The 18,109-nt window shown below is 36.1% G+C and overlaps 1 protein-coding gene across 1 annotated transcript; it reads left to right on the top strand.

Moving 5' to 3' along the window:
- The first annotated feature begins 6,485 nt into the window (after window positions 1-6,485).
- LOC124827724 (uncharacterized) lies at window positions 6,486-17,823 on the top strand. The gene is made up of 5 exons (XM_088110375.1): window positions 6,486-6,557; window positions 6,696-6,781; window positions 7,703-8,295; window positions 16,473-16,648; window positions 16,724-17,823. Exons 2-5 carry the CDS (start codon window positions 6,760-6,762, stop codon window positions 17,178-17,180), a joined length of 1,248 nt encoding a protein of 415 aa, XP_087966501.1. The 5' UTR covers window positions 6,486-6,557; window positions 6,696-6,759; the 3' UTR covers window positions 17,181-17,823.
- Window positions 17,824-18,109: the final 286 nt, after the last annotated feature.

The raw sequence follows: 18,109 nt of genomic DNA, 5'->3' as shown, positions 1-18,109 counted from the left end.
CAGGTCTATGGTGAATTCCACCTCACGCACAGGAGGCAACCCTGGAATTTCTTCTGGAAAAACGTCTGAAAACTCCTCCATAATGAACGTTCGTTCTTTACTGCCCATGACGGACGTTCGTTCATGCCTCAATTCTCCAAGCTCTTGATCTTCATGCGTCATGATCAAGAAGCAGCTCGCGCCTTCCATTATATCCTCCTTTAACTGGCCGAGCGTTACATTCAATTCTTCACTCTCTTCATCCGGAAACACCAACTCTTTCTTCCCACAATCTATGAGGATGTGATTGGTAGCCAACCAATCCATTCCTAGAATCACCTCCAAACCTTGAAGAGGTAGGCAGATGAGGTTAACTTTGTACTTACGCCCTTCTACTTCTATAGGACACCGGACGCACATAGTGGACGTCCGAACCTCTCCAGCTGCTGGTGTTGACACCACCAGATCAAAAGACATCTCCCTCACTTCTAATCCCAGTTTGCAAACGCACGCCTTCGAGATGAAGGAATGCGTTGCTCCCGAATCAAACAACACGCAACAAGAGGTACCAAACACAAGGCAGGTGCTGATGATGAGTGTACCTGAGTTGGCTGCCTCTGCACCAGTAATAGCATACACGCGTCCAGCTGCTTGAGCTCGTCCTCCTCTAGTCTGATTTCTGCCAGCGTTTGGTGGCCTCAACACAGCTCGTCCACCCATGTTGCACTCACTCTCCAAGTGTCCACTTCTTCTACATCGAGTGCAGAATTTACCTCCCATGAGTTGAGGGCAAGACGAACGATAGTGTGGTCCTCCACACTGGAAACAAGTAACGTTTCCTGGCTGTCCGGCAGTGATCAACGCTCGTGATCCACTTGTATTTGATTGACTTGGACGAGCGTAAGGAGTACTTCTCATGCTAGCAGTACCCCTGGATACAACCGGTCCTCTAACCGCCTGTGGCTGCTTCTTTTGTCGTTCCACCTCTGCCATATTCTTCTCCAGTACTTTGGCTCTTTCCACCATGGCAGGAAATGACCGAATGCATAAGCTTGATATCAACACCTTCAGGTCGCTCCTTAATCCATTCTCAAATTTCCTACACTGCCACTCTTCACTAGTGGCCATAGTGTTAAACCTCAGCAACTGTTTGAAAGCATTGGTGTACTCTGATACAGACTTTCCCCCTTGCACCAACTGAAGAAACTCTACTTCCTTGGCATAGCGAACGCTGTCTGGGAAATATTCTTCATAAAATCTGTTTCTGAAAACCTCCCATGTGATGGGAGCATGAGTGTCTGTCAGGATAGTCTTCACACTCGTCCACCAGTGGCTGGCCTCACCAGTCAACAAGTACTCAGTAAACGCCAATCTGTTGTCGTCAGGGCACCTCTTTGCATTATAAATCTTCTCAATGTCCCGCAGCCAATGATCTGCCTCATCAGGAAGGCATTTTCCGTTAAACTTGGAGGGATGATGTTGAAGAAAGCTCTCCAAACTCCATTCAGCAGTAGGCGGGGCAGCGTTAGAAGAAGAGGCTCCTGGTGTGCCTCTTGTAGCTGCAATAATCTCCATTAATTGGCGTTGTGTGGCCTCAGAATTTACGCGTGCGGCTTCTAAGCTTTGTAAAGCAGCTGCGTTCTGCTCCATTAAGGTGGTGTTCTGCTGTTGCAGTCTCTCAATGACTGCCTCCAACATCCTAGTATTGTTGGGGGCGTCAGGCTCGTTAGGCTGAGGTGGGGGAGGAAGTCTAGGAGCCATTCGTTCTCTGGTTCATCAGAAAACGAGCGTTAGAATTATTCAAGAGTTAAATACTTCAATAACTCATTAAACACATAACAAGCACACAACGAAAACATAGTGCACTCATAACCCTACTTGTCCTTAAAAGAACAAAACTGCTCTGATACCACTAATGTAACATCCCAAAATACAGTAATTACCATAAATCAGAATTAATTACAATTAACAGTAATCACAAACAGTCTTTGTATTAAATCAGATTCACAAAAGCCAAACGGCATCAGTACAGGGAACGCGTATAAACGCATACGAATGAAACCAAGAGTGAACGTTCTTTGATACCTAAACTAACGTACATCAAAATACAATCAGAGATGATTAAGACGAACGGCCTTACAAAATAATTGGCCGAACGTTCATACTATACTAACACGCGCAGTACTATTCTAACGAGCACTCTAAGGCTCGGCCTTTACTTCAACCTCCACCAGGTTAGCTTCATCCAAATTTTCTTCTTCCAGCATTTGCTCAAGGGACGCCCCACCATCTGCTCACATCCACAACGGATGATCATTGCATTTTGACAAGACGGAGATACATGGACAGTAACAACACAATGGAAATGCAAGGGTAAGCTTATAATATTTAATTTATACAATCAACACATACATTTACATATCAATCCACACATACAACATGTAAGCTTATCAATTAACAATCATATGGATACGTATAAAAGAAAGACAGACTGTCCGGACTGTATGAACCGTGTAGCTACAGGCGTCCTTGCACCCGAGTGGTGTGGTAACTGTATTGCACTCGACAGCTGCCACTCGAGGTTAGCTCTATCCAAAGTACCCCTAAGGAATAGAACCTCCTGCCATTCCCACACATGAGTACTCCCTTCTACGTGAAGATGAGTATCACGGAATATCAGGATGGACCAAGCCAGCATTAGCATGCCCACAGTCATACTTTACAAAACTCAATAATCAATCATATCTGAGACGTTCCTCCTTGGAACACTCGTTAAAATCCACTTCCAATAATTCGTTCAAAATATCATTCGCCCATATTAAACAGTTCTCTTATTCACATTTTCATTCTGTGTTCCACTCTCTTAAATTAACGAACGTTCATCACTTAATCAATAGGGACTAACGTGTTACAGTACTCCAACATCCTCGTTTCTGAACAAAAGAAACGAACCATTTATCCACTTAATACGTTACGACACTTAATAATTTGAAGGAACTGATCTTAGAAGATATGGATAATATTTAGAAAGATTTTAAGTATAAAGACTCCAGGTAGAATCCAAAGGATAAAGCCAGTAAGGAAATATTTAGATAAACAACCAAATATGATTGAATTCAGAAGACAACACTGCCAGTCAAAAAACCGAACGTTAATTAACAATTTGGACGAACGCCAGTTACGTTCGCTCAGAATTCAATGATAAGGACGAGCGTTCAGTTATAAAACCGAACCCTGCGTTGGACGAACGCTAGGTAGATGACCGAGCACAAATCAGAACGAACGCTTGGTATAAACCGAGCGCTATTTAGGACAAACGCTTCGGTATAAGACCGAGCGCCAATTGGGACGAACGTTCAATATAAGGCCGAACGCTCTGTAGAACGAACGTTCGACACAAGGTCGAACGACATTAAGGACGAACGCTCGTCTTAAGGCCGAACGTCATTGAGGACGAACGCTCGACTTAAGGCCGAACGTCACGTATTTATAAAGTTTCAAATATTTATCTATACTGAGCCGAACCGAACGCTCATTCACAAAAATGGGGACGCTCGTTCTCGAGCAGAATTCTTTCCAAATGAAAGAATTCCAATCTAAGTTATTTTAATGAAAACCGAACGGTCTAAGACCGTACAGTGACGAGCGTCATTTAGCAAAGGGGATGATCTAAAATTTCAGATTTTCACAAGCTTAACATAATTTTCCAGATTTCCATCTTATAAACTTTATAACTTTCATTCCAGATTTAATTCATCTTCAACTTCACCATAATGCAGATTTCAACATTTTAATAATTCCAACTATACAATAACCATACTCCATTCATACATAATCAACTCAACATGCATTTAAATCAAAATCAACAGCGTATATATATAAAACATACAAGCAGTGTTCTCCCATGACAGATCCATCCAAACCAGAATTCATATCAGATATCATTAACCATTCATAACAGCTCAACTTCATATTTTTCACACATGCAATCCAGATTACACAACAACAAGTATAAATTAAACATATAAGCTTCCCTTACCTGGTCTAGCAGTGAAAGTTTAACAGTGTAACTTGATTCTTTCCAACTATGAATTTCTACCCGACAAGCTCTTTCTTACGCTCCTCAACTAGGTTTAACCAAAGAGAACTCAGAAACTCAGATTTTATTCTTGCATGCAACTGAAACAGTGTTCATAGTAACTCCAAAACTAGGGTATGGCTGGGAAACTTACCGGTTACAGGATCTAAAGAAGTTCGGATCAAAATGAAGCTTACTGGCCCGTGAACGTTCCTATGGTTTCAGAAAGTTGATTGGAGTTGAAAGAAGTGAGTAATGGTAGAGAGAAGATGAAGGTTCTTAGAGAGAAGTTAGAGAAGATGGAAGGTTTGGTTTCTGAGGAAGACGAAGTGTGCGTGCAAGTGAGAGAGAGTTTCTCAAAACTCAGACTTTTGTGGATTCCACGTCAAAACAGGCGAGCGTCTCCCAGCCTGCCACCTGCACACCAAACCCTGCTTTGGAAGCTTCTCCCGCGACACGTGGCGTGCGTGCATGCAAAGATTGGTGCGTTTTTAATGCACTGAATGTGTGCAGTGGTGCGTGTTTCAGAGAATGATGTGGCACGGTATCAGTGCACAGCAGAGAGATTAAAAGCAGATTTGAAGAGGAATTTAATAAGATAAGCATTGATTATAGTGTGCATTAATCTGATTTAACACAGAATTATTATTGCTAATTATATAGGGTTTTACAATATTTAATTTTATAATTATTATAATAACAACAATAATAATTTTATTATTTTTTATTATCATAAAAAAATAATTTATAAAAGTGAATGTCCTATAAGTATAAATATAATTTTTAATAATTACATTAAAACATTTAAATAATATAGTTCAAATTACACATAACTTTGTTAGAATGACATTAAGAAATGTATATGATAGTTCTTTTTAAGTTGAGAAATTATCATTTAGTTATTTCAGGAGAGACAGATCCTCAATTTTTTTTTTGTTTTATTAATAAAATATAATTAATTTATTAATAAATAAAACTATTTAATTGAAAAGTAATAAAAAGGAAGTTACAAAGAATATATGTCTTCCATAAAATAACATAAATTATAGATAATTCAAAATAGAAGGTATAACTCCCTGTTCGGTACCTCAACCACATAGAAGTTTTATTTAAAACCAACGTCAACCTGGGTCCACCAAAATGTTCGGTCCAAAAATTGACGGTCAAGATACACATACATTCATGATGAATCTTTATAACAGTTGAAAAGTAATAAAATTGAACGGTGGAGATTCATTTATAACCTTTAAGGGATGGTCACACACAAAACAAAATATCTCACTAAAGTTATCTCTTTCCCTTTCCACAATCTCACTCTTACACACGTGTCCTCTTCTATTCTAAGTGTTCTTTTTTCCTAAACAGTTTTTTTTAACGGTTTAATAATAAATTTCAAATTTAATTAACATGTAATAAAAAATTTATTTGTAACTTAGAATAATTACATTAAACGTCTATGTAACTCTTTCAGTGAGTTCATTTTAGATTTTTTAATGTAATTATCTCTTTAATCTCTATTTTTTATATTTTAAATTGAATTTAGTATTTTAAGTTTCAATTATTAATAATAAAATTAATTTTATAACATAATGTAAAATATTTATCATAAATATAAACTACAATTTATATGTTCAAAAAATATTTATTACAATTTAAAGGATAAATTTTATTTCATGTAGATTTTACAATTTTCATAAAATAAATCTATATATGTATATTCACCCTTTTAAAATACTTGTTGTTAATTAATATATTTTAAATGAAAAAAAAATTATAATGTCCATTAATGAGATTTTAATGTAGCGTTATAAAAGTTAATAAATAAATCTATCTTATACATGTTTGTAATTGAATAATTTTATAGCAGTTATTACTAATCTATACTATTATAGACATTGATTTTATTGGGTGTTTAAAATTTTATTTCCTATTTTTTCTTTAAATATTTATAATAAGAAACCTTTTTTAAAAAAATATAAAAATTTCTATAACAAAATTATAAAATTTAATATTACACACTTATCTTTTTCACTAATATTAATTATGTGTACTAAATTGTTTAACTTTATAGCAGTTACTATTAAAATAAATTAAGTATAGTATTAAATTGTTTGATGATACATTTTGTTTTATATTATTACCCATTAAACATTATTTTGACAAGAATTTATTAAAATTTATTTTTTTAAAATAAAATAGTACATGTAAAAAGTAAACAATTAAGAAAATCAAGTATTTAAATGAAAAAAATAATGGATAACTTTCTTTTATTAATTACAAGAAAAAAAATATGGATAATAGACTGAAAATATTCATTATATAATTATCTAATTTACAATATAGATATATAAATATTATTTTACTGCCGGTAGGTCCCACTTTTCTCCTTGTAATGCTTAACTCACTCTCTATGTAAGAGAAAAGAAAGAAGAGAGTTTTTGTGTATATAAAATTCAATAAGTAATTTCACTCAAACCCCTCTCTCTCTCTCTACAATCAGGTTCTCTTCTCTGTAAAAGCTTCTCTCTAATTTTCTTGCTGTTCCTTGTTTTCTGGGGTTTTCTAGCCTGTTATTTCACGCATGATGTGCCTTTGGTGGTTTTGCTATCGATGTTGATGGTTTGTGTTTTCTATGCAGCGGAGGTTTTGTTTATAAGAGGATCTGATGTACTCGCTGGTGGATCTCAATTATATTCACGATCATGATGGCCCTTGAAAATTCGGGTTCGTGTTTTAATTGCTCTAATTGCTAATTTTTGTTCTGAAAATTTATTTTAAATTGGTTTTTTTATTGAGGTAAATTCTCTCTATCGGTATAAATTTCGTCTTCTGGTTTTATGGTGCGGGTGCGTTTCTTTTGTGTGTGTAGTGCTTGATTAGGATTTTTTTTCCTGTGGGAGTACTGTGTCATTGGCTGCTTGTTTCATGGTGGTTCAATTTTGGTTTGTTCCGTAATTTGGTGCGACTGGGAGTAATGCATGTGTTAATTGGGTTTGGAATGGGTGGTTTTTAGTTGTTTAGGGTTTGAATTTGCTGGTTGAACTGCAGGGAAGGTGGATTTTTCGGTTATGCAACTGAGGTGTTTAGATTTTGATTATTAGACATTATGGAGTGAGGATGGGAAGTGGGTACCTAGTGTGAGAGTGTCTGTTGGTTTGAGTTGGTGGGATGCGTGAATAGCTTAGACTTTAGTGTCAAACGTATATGCCAAAATGAATAGTGTAGGAATTCTGACACGGGGAGCAGAATTTTGGAACTTAGTTCATTAGATAAAATATATAAATCTTTTGGATAGCAATTTATTTGACTATACTTGGTCAGCAGACCCATATTGGTTAATGTGCATCTGATAGCAGAGTGTGAATAAGACTTTTTTCGTGGTGAGAGATATTTTGATTACTTGTTGTGCATCTTAAGTGCTTGTTGAAAATTAAATGAAAATTGTCAGTTGTCATCTTTCATTGGAAATAGATTCATAGTTTCAGTTTTGTATATTATCCAATCCTTTGGGGAAAACTGAATATCTTAGTGTTATATGTGCACATAGATTCTCTTTAGTCTCTGGTCTTTTATATGCAAATTTTTTTCAAGATTTCCATGTTCATGTTTCGGCCTATCATGATCCTTTCTATTTCTTTTGTGCAGAAAATATGCAAATAAACTGTGAGGCATCTTTAAAATGCCTCCCGGGCAAGGTATTTCCTTGCAATTTTCAGAGTAATGGAAGTTCTATGGAAGGTTTTACAGAGGTTAAAAATGAGCCTGGTACTCACCCAGCTGGGGATGTTACTGAGCCTAACTGCCATTTGGGCAGTGAGTTTCTTGAGCCTTCCAATGAATTTCACAGCAAACCTACTTATCATCAAAACTACAGCACCTGGACACCCTGCCATTTTAGTGCTCACAAGGTGCAGCAATGCCAAATGAATGGTTTTGATGGCCATTTTTATCCTTATCCTGTTGAGAACCAGCTTCAGTATGTTCCAATTAACATGGTTGCTCAAGGTTATCCACGTGAGCAATATCAAGAATTTCAGTATTTTGTGGTGATAGACTTTGAGGCTACCTGTGACAAGGATAAAAATCCCCACCCTCAAGAAATAATTGAGTTTCCATCTGTTATAGTGAGTAGCATCACTGGCCAGCTGGAAGCTTGTTTTCAAACATATGTGAGGCCTACCTGCAATCATGTGCTGAGTGACTTCTGCAAGGATTTGACTGGTATCCAGCAAATTCAGGTGTGTTAAGGAAAATATTACAAGCCATTATAAGTGTTTTTATTTGTTGTGATTTTTACCTCTTCATTTGTCCTTATGTAACTAACAATTATATTGCTGTGATTGTCAAATGTCTTGATTTCTGAAGTATTCATAAATGGTGATTCCCTTGGCACAATATAGGTGCCCATAGTACTCTTGTTAACCAGTAATGTCTGCTGGAGAGTGGTAGTATACAGCAAGATTTTATGGAGTAGAAATTAATTCATTATTTGTATTGAATTAGAGAAACGCTTGAGGCTAAACTTATGTCTAATCAACCCACAGTGGAAACTATCTATACAGTATGCAATATTAATTATTAATTACAGGAAGAATGGTTTGTTAGATTAGAGCTAACCAACAATAAATACTTACCCAATAGTAATGCCAGCAAAACTCACACTTACACATAAGCTTAATTTTAGCATTCTACCTCTAAGCTGGAACATATATCTCATATGGCCCAACTGTTCAACAAATGAAGTCAATCTGGGCTGCAAGCTTAAGAGATTTAATAAATAAGCTAACAATGTTTGAGTTGACAGAACAGAACCAGTAGCAATTTCTCTTGCAAGGACCCTTTTATGAGAAAATGGTAGCCAATCTCAATGTCCAGTGGATCTTGGTGTACACGAATCTATTTCATTCTGTTAACTTCTTCCATTTTCGAGTTCATTGGTTTACAAATGCCTTAGCTACTCAACTTTTGCAATAGATCTAGCAATTATGTTCTGTATTTTGTAATTCTCAATGAGATTAAGTTACTTTCTGTCAAAAACCAATACTCTGTAGTTTATGTTCTATTTGATGATAAACTTGCTCAACCAGGATCAAAATAGCCAACAATTTTAGCATTGCCTTTGTTTTCATAAAGTAATTCTTCTGCTATTGCTCTCTTGATGAATATAAAAATGCAAACACATCCCAACAATCATGACAATAGGCATTTAAAAAATGGCTTACCACACTCAAAGCAGAAATAGCTCCCTCCAATTAAGGTTAGAAGGTAAAGTACATGATTTATGATAAGATGTCTATATCCAATAGGGTATGTAAGTGGCTCCCCTTAGGACTTTGGCAATGGGATCTATCAGAATATCTATGTACTATGGTTTGTTCTTTTGACTACATCTATAAGCATACTTTCTTCTGAGTGATGACAACATCTGCATTCAGTTGGGGAACTTGATCTACTATTCTTTTTGGGTAAAATTGATATAAAATGTTGTTTAAAATTATAAATTCTGCTTTGATCATTACTTTTAGAATAATTGCTAAGTCTATGTATGTTAGAGTAATCATTAAAGTCTAAAAGTAGGGAGTAGTGTGTTGGGAACCTCTTCCCGTTGTACCTAGTTCTATACCTAGGGGTCTAGGGCAGTCTTTTGATCTTTCATCTTCCCTTTGTATCTATTTTCTTTCATTATAAATAGAAGATCATAAGAGGGGTCTTTCAAGCCCTCCAAAATATATTTTCTCTCTTGTCGATCCCACTCTGTAGGTCTCTATCATCTTTGGCGCATTATCTCGCCATGTTTGCCTTTCGTCATCAGGCCCTGCCGGCCACCATCACAGTTTCTTCCGGCGACCATTAGATCTTGATCGCCTCTTTGAGTGACAGTCAACCCTGTCCCGCTCGTTTCCACGCTTCGCCTTCTCCTTGTCTGAACTTCATCGCGCCACCATTATAGGTATCATGGAAGCTCCCTTTCTTTGTTCTAACCATTTAGACTTCATTTCGACAAAGTCCAAAAGTCGTCCTAGCTATGGTCATCCTAGGGTTTTCTCTACCCTAGTTGTTTTCCTCTTCTCTGTCAAAGGAAATGTCTATTAGAGTTGTTGTCTCATTCTTGGGAAGTCTTTCCATTACTTCCGAGAAACTAAAAGGATAAAATTACCTCTCTTGGTCTGCATTTGTTGAAATGCGGTTCCTTGGCTAAGGTTATCATGAAAACCTTGAATATGATGGAAGCAATGTGTCTCATGAGAAAGATGAGCAGTGGAAGCAAGTTGATTTCCAGCTGTGTGCGCTGCTGTGGCAGTCGATTGAACCAAGACTATTGGGAACACTTAGAGCTTTTAAAACATGTAATTCATTTTGGAAGAAAGCTCAAAACATTTTTGCGAATGATGTTCAACTTCGTTATGACTTTGCCAATAGGCTTGCGTCTCTTAAAGAGACTAATCATGATATGGTATCCTTCATGAATGAAACCCAATATGTAGTTGAAGAACTAAAGATCTTCTTGGAGGTGGAGTTTTTGGATGAGATCAAGAACAAACTTGACATACTACATGGTGATGATCCTTTGTGCTCTACATCCAAACTTTGATCATATTAGAGATCATCTATTAACAAGTCATGAAGTCCCATCAATGGAAAGTTTGACTACACAACACCTTCAAGTTCCAACGCCTCAAAGTAAGGAAGTTGATGAACCTGTGGAACCCTTTGTCATGGTCTCCACATGAGGAAGAGGAGGATGATATACTAGAGGAGCAGATGGAGGTCGAGGACATTAACAACTTGCATTTCACAATTCTTGAGGGACAAAATTCATGGATAATTGACTCAGGTGCTTTTTATCACATATATGGTTATACTTTGTTCTCATATCTCTCTTTTGAAAAAGACCATCATTTCATAACCTTAGCAAATGGTTCTAAAACTTCTACAAAGGGAGTTGGTCAAGTTTCCCTTTCTCCTTTCTTAAATCTCAAATCTGTTCTTTTTCTTCCTAATTGTCCTTTCAATATGATTTTATTAAGCCAATTAATCAAAACGTTAAATTGTTCAATAACCTTTGATAACAAGTCCTTTGTGATACATAAGCATGGTTTGGGGAAACAAATTGAAGAAGGATATGAATATGGAGGTTTATACCATTTTGGATGTAGTTTGCATGTGTCTTGTTTTTTATCTCTAAGTCCTAAACTTTTACATGATTGATTAGGCCATCCCCACTTGTCCAAATTGAAAAAATGGTTCCTAAGTAGTCTCCAGAATTTAGAATGTGAGTCCTATCAACTAGGAAAACATATTAGATATACCTTTCCTAAAAAGTCCGAATCAGGGTGTAATTCTAGTCTTTCTATTATTCATTTTGATTTTTAGGGACCAAGTTGTGTCTCATCCTTTTGTTTCAAATATTTTGTAACATTCATTGATGAATATTTCAGATATACTTGAGTTTATCTTATGAAAGATTGTTCTGAACTATTGCCCATCTCTACATCATTTTTGAATGAAATCAAGAATCAATTTGGACAAACAATTAAAATTTTAAGAAGTGATAATGCCAAAAAGTATGTCTCCTTTAAGTTTTTTTATAGTGTTAAGTTCACGTGGCATATTACATCAGTCTACTTGTCTTCATACACCCAACAATATGGTATTGTAGAAAGGAAAAATAGACACTTGTATGAGACTGTTCACACCTTAATGCTTGGTGCTAATATTCTGGTCCATCATTGGGGGATGTTATTGCATGTTTTCTTATTAATAGGATGTCATCCTCTTCTCTTGGTAATAAGGTTCCTTTTTCCATTGGCTTAATACCCTATTTTGTCCTCAGTTTCGTTCGAAAATGTCAAATTAGTCCATCCTTTAAAAAATGCGTCAATTACATTCTCACTTAATAAAATTTGCATCAATGAAATCCCTTCCGTTAAATCCGTACAAACGGCGTTAATTATTTTTCTCTTTCTTTAATTAACGCCGTTTGTACGGATTTAACGGAAGAGATTTGATTGATGCAAATTTTATTAAGTGAGGACGTAATTGACGCATTTTTTAAAGGATGGACTACTTTGATATTTTCGAGCGAAACTGGGGACAAAATAGGGTATTAAGCCTTTTCCATTCTATTTCCAAATGATCCTTTCTTTCATGTTCCTCCTTGTATGTTTGGTTGTATATGTTTTTCTCATGATTTGTCTTCAAGGATAGATAAACATTCTGCCTGCGCTATCAAGTGTCTTCTTGGGTTACTCTCGACCTTAAAAAGGTATCAATGTTACTCTCTTGTGACCACAAAGAACATGAACACGAATCCTAATGCAAGTAGAAACAGGCTTGTTTTGGATTTAAAGAAGAAACCCTCCTGACTTGCCAACTCGGTTGCATACTTGCGAGTTCAATTGAGTTCACAACTAGCTTACCGAGTTTGCTTCAAAAGTGAGTTTGCTCCAAAAGCGAGTTTGCTTATGAGTCAACTCACCCAAGTTGAGTGGAAACGTAAACTCGAACGAGTTTGATAAGCATGGAACACAAACATGTCGATATATATATTAAAATGTACTAATTATACTTTATAATCTACGAAAAATCAAGGGAAACATTTATAAAAAGTCTATATTTAAATAACTATATTAATAAAAAATTTAAATAAATATATTTAAATAGTATATAAATATAAATAATATATTAATTAATATTTAAAAACTATATGTATAAAAAATTTAAATAATATATAAATATAAATAAAATATTAATTGATATTTAAATAACTATATTAATAAAAAAATTAATTTCTTTTTGTAGTTGAATAGAGTATATAATGAAAGAAGAAATAGGAAACATTTATTAAGTGTAGAATTGTGATTAGTGAAAAGCATTGGGTTGGGTTTGTAAAGTCAAAATTTAGCATATAAAATAATGCAACAATTATCAAATCATTTAGAAAGAAAAGTTTTCTTGTTTCCATACTCTTCTTCCTTCACACCCACCTGTTCCTTATTTCCTTTGTGACCTGCAACTCTACTTGTGTCCATGGTGTCGGATCTGGCGCTTCTCTAGTGCTTCTAAGACGTGGACAATGTCTTCTTCTGTGTCTGGAAACAAGGGCGTGTCTGGCCCAAATAAGTGTGTCTGACACTGCGTTGTGCACACACTTGACAGGTGTCCATATCCGCAACACACTTGACAGGTGTCCATATCCGCACGCATCTGAAGGGAAACACAGCTCAAAGGCCATGTCGGAGCTTCATAGGTTGTACTTGGGTTTATTTCATGAAAGATAGGTCTAAACTATTGAAATTTTTTGAGATTTAATTACTGAAATTAAAAACCAATTTGGCCAAGTAATCAAGATCTTAGGGGGTGATAATGCCAAAGAATTTTTTTCTTCTAGTTTTTCTACTCTTTGAAAGTCACATGGTATTTTACAGCAATCCACCTGTCTACATACATCCCAACAGCAAAAAGAAAGAACAAACACAGATGAAATGGCCCGTACATAATTGATTGATGCCAATGTACCTGCCCATCATTAGGGTGATGCCATTCTTACTGTTTATTATCTTATTAGTAGAATGTTGTCTTCTTCTTTGAACAATAAAGTTCCATATTCCTTTGTGTTTCCAAATGAACCTCATTTCTCTATTTCTCCTTGAGTATTTGGCTGTGTATTTGTTCATTATGTCTTCAGATTTGGACAAACTCTCTCCTTGGGCTATTAAATGTGTCTCTTTAAGATATACTCATCAGCAGAAAGGATATCAATGTTATTCTCCTAACACTAAAAAATATTACATGTCTGCAAAGGTCACCTATTTTAGAGAAACTTTGTTCTTCCCTTCCTCTACACAAGATGTAAACTCTGTCCAGCAGGTCTTGCCTGTGCCTTTTGTTGAACCCTATATTTATACAATTCCAAACACTAGTCCAATACTCCAAATTCTTCTCATCAATGTAGTTCTCTTAGACCATCACCTCTGACTCAAATGTCTAGTAAAAAATACCACATGTGAGTCCTCTTCATCAAGTCCCACATTATGACTCCTAATAATAAGGGTTCTTGTTGGCCTATTGACATTTGCAAAGGTACTTGCAACCTTTATCCTATTTATAATTTTCTAACTTACCATTGCTTGTCTCTTCGTATTATTCTTTTATCTCCTCAGTCTCTTCTATTCACATTTCTAAAAGTGTGAAAGAAGCACTTGATTATCCAGGAAGGTGACAAATCATAATTGTTGAAATGCATGCCCTTGAACAAAATGGTACATGGGAATCAGTTCCTCTTCCATCTGGAAAGAAGACAATTGGTCCTAATGGTGGAACTGATCGCTTTAAAGTCTCATTGGTAGCAAAAGGATATACTCAAATCTATGGTTTGGACATAGTGATACTTTTTGTCCATGTTAAGAAGTAGACTTTAAGCCTAATTCGATCCCAAAAAACCGGCTTGTAAGATGAGGTTTGCACCTACTTATATACTATAAATTGGTCTTATCTCTAGTCGATGTGAGATTTCCAACATACTCCCCTCACATCGAGATATATACATCTCGAATGTGAGACTAGACATTAATGGGTGGTCCAATAACGGCTCGATAGTGGGTGGAACAATGTGCCCAACAAACAAATCTCGCTAAGATAGGCTTTAACTTGACCCTGATACCATGTTAAGAAGTGGATTTAAGCCTAACTCAACCCCACAAAATCGGCTTGTAAGGTTGAGTTAGGTTTAAAATTCATTTCTTAACATGATATCAAAGTCATTGGTTAAAACCTATTTGAGAGAAATTTGTTATTTGTTGGGTTTATTGTCTACTTGCTATCGAGTCGCTATTGGACTACCAATAATGTATAGTTCCTTGCTTGAGATGTATATACACAGTGTGAGGGGGTATGTTAAAAGTTCCACATTAACTAGAGATAAGACAATTTCGTAGGATATAATAAGTGGGTGCAAACCTCACTTTAAAAGTTGGTTTTGTTGAGTTGAGTTGGACATAAGATCCATTTCTTAACACATACAATTTGTATGCTCCAGTTCCAGTTGGAGGGGGAGTGTTAGAATAAATAATCTTTAATAGGATTTATTGTTAGGTGTTGTGTGTTGGACCTAGTTCCTAGCAGCATGCTTTGTGCTAGATCTAGTTTCTAGGAGCATCTTCTAGAACACTTTTTCTCTCTCATTCATTGTATATGTTGCTCAAACTACTATAAATATGAAAACCTAAGAGAGGGGAATACAAGCTCTGTCAATTACTCTTAAATATAATCTCTTTTATTTATCTTGACTTATCCCAAGTTATTATAAATATGAAATTCTAAGAGAGTGGAATGTACTCTTCAAAATGCATTATAATATTCTTGGGTAACTTTCTCAAGTACATCAAATGGTCACCAAGCAATCAGAATTGTTCAGGTTCTTTTAAAGACAATATTTCAGTGCCACTTGATCTGGTATAAACATTTGCAAAAATGCTCATCACTGGAAAAAATCCTAAACCTGCAACGCCATTGACATAAAATGGCATATTGCTCAACTCCACTATGCCATAACACCATGTTACCACCATTATCGACATATGACATTTAGACAACACTGCATAGTGGGTTAGAATGAGAAGGTTTGAGGTAAAACTGTGTCTCCAATCAGATAATGCAGAGAACTATTTATAGTATGTGCAGTATTAATTGCAATAGGCATCATTGTTTAGATTAGAGGTAATCACTGATTAGGAATTACATGTGAGTTAGTGGCTTAGTAATGTTACTCTTTGTTCACGTGCTTATTTTATTCTTAAGTAATTATTCTATGTATTGTGTAAGTTACGAGAGGAGTCATTTCCTAATGATAGCAAATTGCTTTCATTGTACATGTGCTTAAAGATAACATATTGTATTAACAATTTGAATTCCTCTATGGTAGGGACGATCTATGCTATGCAGTATAGAACTAAATTATGATGTGCTTTGCAATTATGATTTAAAAGAACAAGGATGCTGGAAAAAATTATCAATGATATCTTTATTTGATGCTCCTGATCCCCTCCCTTTTATTCATTAGGTTTTCTTTGAGTATGGGTGTGCAGTGCTTTTATGGCTTCTCACAATTTTGCATCTGTTCATATTTAGCATCATCTGTGTGCATTTGTGCTTGTCTATTCTGTCTGTCTGGACAATAAGTAATATCCATTTTAAGGTTGACCCAGCTCTATGTGGGATGAGCCCACTATATTTTTATATCCTAAAGTTACCTTTCTAGACACAAGTTGCGTCCCAAACTGACTGGAATGGTATATTCCATTGCTTTATAAACTTTTTATACCTTGTAACACTTCTGTTACTCCTCAACTCTTGCATTCACCCATTCAATATTGCTGCAAATGATTGCTAATGGATTTATTACCATTTGGTTCAGGTGGACAGAGGTGTTACATTGAGTGAGGCTCTACTTAGGCATGACAAATGGCTTGAGAAGAAGGGAATAAAGAATTCCAACTTTGCTGTGGTTACATGGTCTAACTGGGATTGTAGGGTGATGCTTGAATCTGAGTGCCGATTTAAAAAAATACGGAAGCCTCCTTACTTTAACCGGTAAATGCTGAAGCATAGAAATGTCGTGTTTACCAGAATTTCATTTCATCTGACTTTTATTTATCTGCTTGTTAGCTGGATCAACTTAAGGGTTCCTTTCCGTGAGGTATTTGGTGCTGTGAGGTGCAATCTAAAGGAAGCTGTTGAGATAGCGGGCCTGGTCTGGCAGGGCCGTCAACATTGTGGCCTTGATGATGCCAAAAATACTGCTCGCCTGTTGGCATTGCTCATGCACCGGGGTTTTAAATTTTCCATTACCAATAACATGATGTGGCAGGGACCTTCTGATACGGCAGTGGGTTCGAAACAGTCTCCAGAACAACCAATCATTTTCCCCCATTGCCCATACACAGCAAAGGATGTCACCGCCCTCATGGCTCAGTATAACCCTTGTTGCTACTGTGGGGTGAAAAGCAGCAGGGGCATGGTGAGGAAGCCAGGTCCCAAGCAAGGGAGCCTTTTCTTTGGATGTGGAAATTGGACTGCAACTAGAGGTGCTCGCTGCCATTACTTTGAATGGGCTTCTAACTGAGTGCACCTTTTGATCAACTGTGATCAAATCCTAAGTTTTCTTATCTGTTCTATGTAAAAAAGGAAATGAAAAAAAGAAAATAAAAAAGGGAAAAGAAAGAGAATGTGAGTTATGAAAGTAGTGAGTGGTATTGTCTCTAGTGGAAGCATGTATTCCTGACTGAGCGGTAAGGTTTCTGCTTGATGAAGTGTAGAGAAAAATTAGATGCTCAATTGCTATTACTCTTGACTGCTAAACATAAAAGTAGTCTTTGTGTCTGTCTTGACTTAAGAGAGAGGGAGCTTGAACCTGTAAAGTTGACCTGTTGACTGGAGAATATTGGGGAATGTGAGGAATGGTAGTGGTTAGGATTGATGCTTAGGCATGGTAAGTTATCATTAAATAATCCGTCAATAGGACTGGTTGTTTCCTTGCTCGGAATGGGAATTGCTATAGTTTCCTGTGCTCCCCTTTGCTGCATGTCAGTAGTCATTATTACATTTTAACTCTCACCTTTGATGCACTGGCACCCACTTATGTTAGGGAAGCCTGTAGTGTGTTGGGGGGAAGGGTTTATCTTAAAAATGCTTATAATTGGTTGCCACCAAAGGGATAACAAAAGAGAGCAATTGAAGTTAATCATTTAGCAGAGTTTGTTGTTTCCTCTCTTGTTTGTTGATTTTTCCTTATGTGTTATATCTATCTATTGTTAACATAAAAAAGATATATAATTTAGGCTCTAATGAACTTCAAAGCTTAATGTAGTTTTAAACATGGCAACGCTCCTACAATCTCAATAAATTCTTTCAACACCAACTAAGAATTTTCTTTACCTTCTCAATTGCCTTATCTAGATCTAATTTTAGAGTAAATATTTTACATTCTGGAATATAGAAAGAAACTAATGGACTGTGGATTGTAGCCCTCTTGAACACTTTCTTTGTTTGTTA

Source organism: Vigna umbellata, chromosome 3 (genome assembly GCF_029865625.1).
Source record: "Vigna umbellata cultivar VRB3 chromosome 3, Vumbellata_1.0, whole genome shotgun sequence".
NCBI classification, from domain to species: Eukaryota; Viridiplantae; Streptophyta; class Magnoliopsida; order Fabales; family Fabaceae; genus Vigna; species Vigna umbellata.
The sequence above is the reverse complement of the archived record's forward strand: the minus strand, read 5'-3'. Positions and strand labels throughout refer to the sequence as shown.

Bases quoted from the DNA above. Each gene is read 5' to 3' on its own strand.
- LOC124827724 (XM_088110375.1), top strand. From the start codon at position 6,760: ATGATGGCCCTTGAAAATTCGG. The intron at 8,296-16,472 runs GTGTGTTAAGGA...CATTTGGTTCAG, and splicing joins CTGGTATCCAGCAAATTCAG to GTGGACAGAGGTGTTACATT. The intron at 16,649-16,723 runs GTAAATGCTGAA...TCTGCTTGTTAG, and splicing joins AAGCCTCCTTACTTTAACCG to CTGGATCAACTTAAGGGTTC.